Consider the following 8,976-nt stretch of genomic DNA (forward strand, 5'->3'; position numbering starts at 1 on the left):
GTGGAGCATGTGGGCCCTCAGGACCCAGAATTGCTAGGCTCTTAAAAAGATATAAGATACTTAATTTCCATTCTTAGAATTGTATAAAAATCTTGGAAGATAGGGCAATATGTTTATAAAACACATATTTTCCTAGGTTGAGCAAAATGAATGAGAGAATTTACATGAATCTTTGTAAAGCATATTCTTTTTATAATTCTGGTACAACATATCTCTAATTGTGTGTAGGAGCAACAGATGGCTTAAATTCTATAAGTTTTATATGTCTCATTGCCATTTAATTTCTGACCTACATTAAATTAACCCCTTACCATGCATGCATCTTGTATCTTGAAGAAAAATAAACTTGGAGGGGTAAAGAAGATCATTATTTTAGTGTTATAAATGTGTATTATTGTCTCTTGTGTAGAAACACAAGATGTGATTTTAATGTTGAAATGTCTTTTTAAGAATAAAAATTACTGTGTTGTGAAATTAGTTCGGGTAGAGTGTAGCAGGCCAGACTTCAATTACTTGCCACAGTAGTGTTTCCTTTTTTTTTTCTAGTTTTAATTATGTGAAGAAAATAATAGATTCTCTTATTGATGTATGTGTTTTATTAGTTGGAAATTTGTTTTCAAAATTAGTTCCACAGTATTGATGTATCCTCATTTTTCTGTGATAATATTTTCTCACCTAATTTTATTTTTAACTTTCAGGTCTGCAATTGAGGAGGGTAAAGGGATTTATAATAACATTAAAAATTTTGTTAGATTCCAGCTGAGCACGTAAGTTGTAAGAAGTTGTGACAAACTTATGGGTCTTACAGATAAATTATTTGCAAAGTAGAATTCAAGCAGAGTGCCTACAAGCTTCTGGGCTCTATTTCTGAGGGTTGTTCATATGTAAAAGTTTTCCAGTGTGAAAATTGAATTCTGTCCTAAATCTAAAAGTGGCATGATAAAGAGGTTCTAAATGTGATAATTATTTGTCTGTATCATCATCAAAATATATAAACCTTTGTGGCTTATTTAATAGCCCTGAAATAACTAAGAAAGGGGTGTCAAATTTTAATGTTTCTTCTTGGTATATTTTTCCAAAAGTAGAAGGGCTTTTCTGTAGTCAAAAAACAGTTACAAAAATATCATTGAAACTATTAACTGTTATCTGAACTCAATTTAAAAAAATTCTTCCTCTATTTGAAAGTCCTTTATTAAAATGCTGTGGATCATAAGGGTTAAAACTCTTAGCTTCAAAATATTCACACTAATGAAGCAGTAGCTTACTTGGAAATACGGGCTTCCTTTAAAAGAACAGTAGTAACATGAGAGTTTTAAATGCTAAGAAAGTGATTTCATAAAATTAGCAAGAATTATACTATGCTGACACATTTTTTAAAATGACTCTTTCTTTCGATAGGAGTATAGCAGCGTTAACTTTAATCTCACTGGCTACATTAATGAACTTTCCCAATCCTCTGAATGCCATGCAGATTTTGTGGATCAATATTATTATGGATGGACCTCCAGCTCAGAGGTGAGAGTTTTCTCATGTAAATTAGAAAGACAAGGATGGCATGCTATCCTGATAATTAAGCTCTAAGACTTCATCACGGATAGCGTTGGAAATCTCTGCAGCATTGTGTTTGTTATAAATTGTGTGATGTGAGCATATCATTTATTCTCTTGGAGTGCTCATTCATGCATTATGATCTGAGCTTTTAGGCTGTTAGATGCCCAGCCTTAAGTTGAGAACAGAGGAGGGAACAGTTGCAGTCCCCATCCTCGAAGTAAGCTTTTTGTTTCTTAGAATAGGTTGTAATGGAGAAATCTCTGGCTTTAGTGCTGTTACCAAGGTTCTGTTGTCAGTCTTAGAGACTTTGGGAAAGTATTGAAGGACCTAAGCATCTAAGTATCTTCTTGTATAATAATGGGGCCCTAGATGTTGCTTTCCCAACACAGAGTGATACATGTCAGTGACCATTACAACAAATTATCCTAGTTGAAACTTCCTTGCATGAAAGATAGTTCAAAGTCCAGTTGGTAGGTCATATACTTCAGGCCATATTTGGAATAAGTAAAGCTATATGTAAATGAAATTGGGCAATTTTTTGTATTTGATTGTCAGTCCCCTCCCAAACTGTGCCAAATAAACAAAAAAGGAAAGAGTGATAAAACTTTGGTTATTTTCAAGTGATCATAGCCAAGGTTTTCTTCATGATTCAACATTTTGTTTCCAAAAGAAGACATTTCATTTCCGGGATAATTGAGGTCAATGAAGTTGTGAATGTAATAAATCCAAATCTTACTTAAAACTTTAATTCACTTTTCTGTTTGTTTTGAAGCCTTGGAGTAGAACCAGTGGATAAAGATGTCATTCGTAAACCTCCACGCAACTGGAAGGACAGCATTTTGACCAAAAACCTGATACTTAAAATACTTGTTTCCTCAATAATCATTGTTTGTGGGACTTTGTTTGTCTTCTGGCGGGAGGTATACTCACTGGATAAGCTGCTTTATTAATATTCATTCTGTACAGTAGGACTCGGTTATTTTTGTGTATTAAGCAGAAGGCTGGAAGTTAGGAGAGCTTTTTCAAAAATAGAATAAAAACATTTAAAAATAGTTTGATTTCAGTATTTATGGGTTAATAGAATTCCTGATTTATATATTAGAGTTATTTAAATCTGCAGGGAAGTATCAGATACAATAAAAATTAACATGAAAATTTGGGAAGAAGGTAGAAAATCTGAGTCTTTAATATAGCTACTTTCATGTCATCAAAAAAAGTTCTTTTAATATCCAGTTTATGGTTTGGGAAAAGACTTTTTACTTTATGTAGACTACAGCTATTCATTAGATGATTTATTTAAATGGCGTATGGGAAATTTAGGTTGCTTATATGTTTTATATCTTAAACTAAAGCTATTTCATTCTGAGAGGAAGAAAATATTAACCCTTTAAAAGCATGTAGTATTTGTTCATTAAATTCAGCCAGCTGAAAATCTTCTTTCCTCTCGACAGCTGCGAGACAATGTGATAACACCTCGGGATACAACAATGACCTTCACATGCTTTGTGTTTTTTGACATGTTCAATGCACTAAGTTCCAGATCCCAGGTATGCTTAGGTGATCTTAGCTGACTAATCCAATTGGATAGGGTACTCTCTAGTTGTAAGTGGGCAGGGTTTTTAGCTTTGCTTGCTTTTGTAGCCATGGTTACAGCCCCGGATATAGCCTTCCTACAAACATGTGCCTCCAAAATGTGTCCTAAGAGGGATGGGGCATTTGGGGAGATAAGCCTTAACTTTGGCTAGGACATCAAAGTAAATCACAGGTGTCATCACCTGATTTTTCTTCTTTTCATTTTCTTATTATCTGTAGCTATATGATAGGTTCAAGTTAACATTATCTGAGGATAGGACAAAGCTCATGGCTTCTGCTAAGATGGTATTAGCCTCATTATAGAAGCAAGTATTGTTAGAAGTCCAGGAACAGTTTTGTGCATATTAACTTTTTCTCATTATTTCCATCAGTGTGTCAAAGCTTAGGACATTTAAAATTTTCTTTTCTTCCCATGCTTTATCTTAAGGTGGATTGCCTTCTCTCTCTTTTTTTTTTTAAATTTATTTATCCTTGGCTGAGTTGGGTCCCCGTTGCTGCGCGTGGGCTTTCTCTAGTTGCGGCGAGTGGGGGCTACTCTCGGTTATGGTGCGTGGGCTTCTCACTACGGTGGCTTCTCCCATTGTGGAGCACAGGCTCTAGGCATGCAGGCTCAGTAGTTGTGGCTCACGGGCTCTAGAGCGCAGGCTCAGTAGTTGCGCACGGGCCTAGTTGCTCCGCGGTATGTGGGAACCTCCTAGACCAGGGCTCGAACCCGTGTCCCCTGCGTTGGCAGGCGGATTCTTAACCACTGCGCCACCAGGGAAGCCCTGGATTACCTTCTCTTGATTGAAATGCTTTGTTAGAAAATAATGGGCTAGAACCTAATGGTACTTTTTCAGAGCATGTTGTTCTTGGAAACTAGCTACATTTGAGGCCTGACTGTTCATTTCAATTTAAGAGCACCATATAAATCCTTAACTATATCTATTACCATTCACCATGCTAGAACTTTCCAAGTACAGTGAATTGTCATTAACTTAGACTAATTTTTGAAGAAGCTTTAGTATTTGGTTTTTGTTTTATGAAAGGCATTTTTACTTTTTCACTACTACACACATAACTAAGTCCATTCTTCGAGAAAGGTTTTTAGATTATGTACCTTAATGAATGATAGAAATGATTTAGCAAAATTATCATATACAAATAAAGTTTCTTATGCTTTGGAGAAGTAAAGGAAGTTTCTGTGGTTTTTATTTTTTTAATAGCATCACTCTTAAAGCCCTTGATGAAGAGAAGCTGCTTTAAAATTTACCCTATTCCATCTAAATTATTCCAAAATAATAGTTAAAATTTAGAGATTTCATGATACTACTATTGTAGAATTCAGTCCAGCTTACTAAAAACTGGAGGTGAGTGTAATAATAAAGAAGTTGTTTCTGTGACCAAGGAGTAATAACTGAACTCTGTGCTCTGCCAACAGACCAAATCTGTGTTTGAGATCGGACTCTGCAGTAATAAAATGTTTTGCTACGCAGTTCTTGGATCCATCATGGGACAGTTATTAGTTATTTACTTTCCTCCACTTCAGAAAGTTTTTCAGACTGAGAGCCTAAGTATACTGGGTAAGGGAAATGTTATCTTTATAATTTACATATTATAAATGAGTTGTATTTTCTCATGCATTTGTTCTAAGAAGAATTTTCTTTTAAAAAGTGAAATAAGTGGCTTGCTTTGAAAAATGTGTGTGCTCTGTTTTCTCATTTGGAAATGTTTAGGGGAGTCACTCTCCCAACTCTAGGTTTTAAACTTTTTTGTAATTTTTTTCTTGTTAATTTTTTGTAGGTTGTCACTTGTCAAAATCATATTTGGTGATTCTGAAAGATAGCAAATCAAAACGTGTTACAGAGTAATTGTAGTTTATAACTTTTTAATCTTGTATGAAGAAAAAACTAGATTTAAGCTCACTGAAAACCAAATGGCTCTTCTTTAAAATTACCATTTTGATTGTTAAACTAACATTTTCCTATTCTTATTTGCTAATTTGCACATTCTTATTTTATGAAATAGCCCTAATAGCAGAGAGTTTTATTAAGCTGATGTGAAGACAGTCATTATTCTTTCACAGACTGTGCATTAAATGCATCACCATACAGTACATTTAAAAGTTAATCTTCCTATGTAAGTGTGAGAACGGACACATTTTATGATAATGCTAGTTCTAATTCTTGGGTTTTTAAAGGTAATTTGGATATTTATGAATCACTGTATTTTTTTGCTCTAAGTTAAAGTTTACCTTAGAGTTGAACTAGTTTAATTTCAAGATTTTAATTTCAGGCCGATTGTGGCTACTTTGTGGAATGGTTGAGAAATAATGTATTTTAAAAGCTGTGGTAAAATGCTAGAAAAACATAAGTTATTAAGCTCTGCAACTGTAAGTTTAAAGAATTGTAAAACCCAACTTACTTTCTCTTGCAGATTTGCTGTTTCTTCTGGGTCTCACCTCGTCAGTGTGCATAGTGGCAGAAATTATCAAGAAGGTTGAAAGGAGCAGGGAGAAGATCCAGAAGCCTGTTAGCTCGACATCGTCGTCTTTTCTTGAAGTATGATGCATATTGCATTCTTTTATTTGCAAACTAGGAATTGCAGTCTGAGGATCATTTAGAAGGGCAAATTCAAGAGGATAATGAAGATTTGAGAACTTTTGAACTTTTTATTGACTAAAAATGAGTGTTGAAGACTTGATTTGAGACTTTAACCTGCTGACAGTCCCAAATGAAATTATGCAACTTTGATAACATATTCCTTGATTGAAATTGGCTTTTGCGATTGAGTGGAACTTCGTAAAGTGTATGGGCAGTTATTTAATTTAAAAAACAAGCAAAACCTGAACCACCTTCTGCACTTAAAGAGGTCTAAGAGTTCAAATATACAATCTATCCTAGATAAATATGATTTTTTTTTTAATTTTTAAATATTGTACTATTTATGGTGGTGGGGCTTTCTTACTAATACACAAATAAATTTAATCATTTCAAAGGCATTCTGTTTGGTTTAGAAGTTGATTCCCAGGAGTGCCATATTTCAGCTACTGTATTTCCTTTTCCTGCAGTGTAAGCAGCTCAGCTACCTTGTGTTACCATTTTTGTATCTCAAGTTTTTTGCACAGGATGTGACCACTGTCAGATCACTGTTCTTTTCTTTCTTTTTGTGATTGAAAAGCCTATACTGCAATTTGAAGTAAATGTTTGCTTTTCTTAGTAAGTGTAAATGGTTGCCTTTTTCTTCTTCTTTTGTTTTTTGGTATGAGTCTTTGGTCTAGCACAATTAATACAGGGCTGTGGAGTGGCATTCTAGGGTAGGGTAGCCATGTCTGTAATTAACACTTAGTCATGGAGTCAAAAAAATTTAAGACTGGTTGGGCTGATATTTATAGCAGATTATGTTAATGTGTTATGCCTTCTTTTAGAGTTAAATATCAATACATACTTTGTCAAGTATCACCTTGACAAAGTCATCTCCTAAATATAAATCTAAGTACCTCACCTGAATATCTGAATTTTATTACTTCTTAATGTCTTTTTATGTGTACTTTAAAAAAATCTTTCTTATGAAGTATAGAGTGGTAAACTTAAAGAATAAAAAAGCCCCAAACCTAAACAGATGGTTTATGAAGCAGAGTATAAGTGGAAGATTCTGTGCTGACCTTTACTCTTTGTGTATCTGCAGCTTTGGGGCCTAGGTTGCAGCACAGCCTGGAGCCTGCCCCTCTCCTGCTTCCACCGTTGTCCTCTGCCTTGTTCTGCTTCACTGGGCGTGCTAGAGAAATAGATAGATTTTCTCCTGGAATGCCATCAGTTTTTGTAATAGCTGGATGAGGTATAGGTAATTTGTTTTGAGTGTGTGGCAAATTTGGGCCAGAAATTCAAAATTAGAAATACATTTTCCTGCTGAATATTTCTCTCTGAAACAGAAACGGGTCTCAAATTCTTACATGTTTAATTCTTCCTGAAGTTACTGAATTTTGCATTTTATAATTATTCTTAATTTTTTAAACTGTGAGGATAAATCGCTCTCTAGTTTTTATCAGCAATATTAAACTGCACTGTTAGCACTGCAGTACTGTTGTGAACGATAGGAAAGATACCTATTCTTTGAGTCTTGTTACTGAAACAGTTTAATATAAGGACCTGAGATATCTGCAGTGTACTCTGCTTTACTCTTTAAGGCTAGTCAAATGTACATGGAAACCATTGTCTAATCAACTTTATCTTTAATGATGGTGATGTATCATATCTAAGTTTTGTAATGAGTTTTCTTCTCTGTTACAAGGACTTGAAATATGAAGTGCACGTCAATCTTTTGCTTTGCATTTTACGTTCAGAGTATGACTCATATGAAATAAATGTGCCTATCTTATTGTTCAGATTTTAAACCTTCCCCCAGAATGATTTATTTTCATAAGTTAATGTTCTTCCAGTTGGGACTGTTAACATTAAAATCATATGGATGTTGAAGATACAGAAATTAGGCAGTACTCACAGTACATTGAATCTGTGATTTAAAATGAAGTGAAATGTACGATTCAGATATACTACATCTGTATAACAGATTTCCCATAGTAAAACAACAAATTAGGGTCTGTGTATGTATTTTACATAGCATATTATCAGAATTAGCATGGATAATTCAAATGCACTAGTATCTAAATTTTAAATTTTTCCCCATTTCCTGGCCCTGGGACTTGCTAGAGTCCCTTACAATACTAACTTATGTGATTTTTCCCTGTTAGACTACCTCATGAAGTTTTTTGACTTCAAAGTGATTAAATATCAGGGAAGAAAAGGAGCTTTAATTCACCAACTAGGTAGATAACCCTCAAATGATTCAAACTGGCGGCAGAGGAACAAGGCTTAGCATGTTCTCTCAGATTTTTGCTGGGCATTGCATGACCCAGAAATGGAACAGCCTGAAACCAGGCAACCTAAAAAACCTACCCGCTCAGGACACAGACTTCATTTAATAGCAGTAACCATACCCACAAGGATAAAACACATTTTTTACCTTTCATACCCATGCAAGGTACATCTTTTACATGGGTAATCTTTGTGAAGTCATTTCAAGTTTTGATCTCTTTCATATAGTACCTAAGTAAAGTGAGCACTGGCCATATAACAGCTTCTCAGTGAAATGAATTGGTGGCAAACAATAAATATAAGATCTAAGAACCTTAATTAACTTTACCTTGCTTTCTGCCTTTGTCACTTGGCAATTCATGTACATTTTACTTCTGCGTATGACTCACTCAGTTTAAATGGATGAATTAATTGTCATTTCAGTAAACTTTTCTTTAGTACCTAGAATGTACTAGGAATAGAAAGGTGGTGGCATCCCTGCCCTTCAAGAGCTCATGGGCTGGGTTAGCTGAGGATATAACTGTTAACAGGCTGTCTGTTGAAAGTTAGTAGTGGTCTTTGCACATTTATTTTAAAAATACACATACAGTAAAATGAATCCAGCACACATTTTACTGGAAGTTTCCCTTGAGATTGGCATTTGGAAATCTTTGAAATGCCTTTTTCGATTAAGCTGCAATCTGAACAGTAGCTGATTTGCATACTTAAAACAAGGTGTGGATAAATGTTAATCCTAACTGGTATGGGACTAGACAGACAGATTATCCTGATAATTAAGCTTCCTTGAGATCAGTTAGCACTTGGTATGACTATTAACTCTTGTTGGGTTTCGGGGTTTGGTTTTCAGAGTTAGTTATTGTTAATAATGGATAATGGTTAACCAATCCTTGATATTAATGTAGGTATAATAGTCTGCAAATATTTTGGTAGGTTTAGATTTGGGAAGTTCTCAGTCTTAACTCTGGAAACCAAAGTGAAA

At 34.6% G+C, this 8,976-nt stretch overlaps 1 protein-coding gene across 7 annotated transcripts in view; it reads left to right on the forward strand.

Annotated features, from left to right (window-relative positions):
- Nucleotides 1–7,516, forward strand: part of ATP2C1 (ATPase secretory pathway Ca2+ transporting 1) — a 116,737-nt gene extending 109,221 nt beyond the window's left edge. For all 7 annotated transcript variants that reach the window (XM_007166978.3, XM_057544870.1, XM_057544873.1 and 4 more), the window contains 6 exons: nt 699–767; nt 1,399–1,515; nt 2,324–2,471; nt 3,003–3,098; nt 4,565–4,706; nt 5,560–7,516. In XM_007166978.3, coding sequence (XP_007167040.2) covers nt 699–767; nt 1,399–1,515; nt 2,324–2,471; nt 3,003–3,098; nt 4,565–4,706; nt 5,560–5,690 — 703 coding nt within the window. In that variant the 3' untranslated portion in view covers nt 5,691–7,516. The remainder of the gene's footprint in view (nt 1–698; nt 768–1,398; nt 1,516–2,323; nt 2,472–3,002; nt 3,099–4,564; nt 4,707–5,559) is intronic.
- Nucleotides 7,517–8,976: the final 1,460 nt, after the last annotated feature.

Source organism: Balaenoptera acutorostrata, chromosome 4 (assembly GCF_949987535.1).
Source record: "Balaenoptera acutorostrata chromosome 4, mBalAcu1.1, whole genome shotgun sequence".
Lineage (NCBI taxonomy): Eukaryota > Metazoa > Chordata > Mammalia > Artiodactyla > Balaenopteridae > Balaenoptera > Balaenoptera acutorostrata.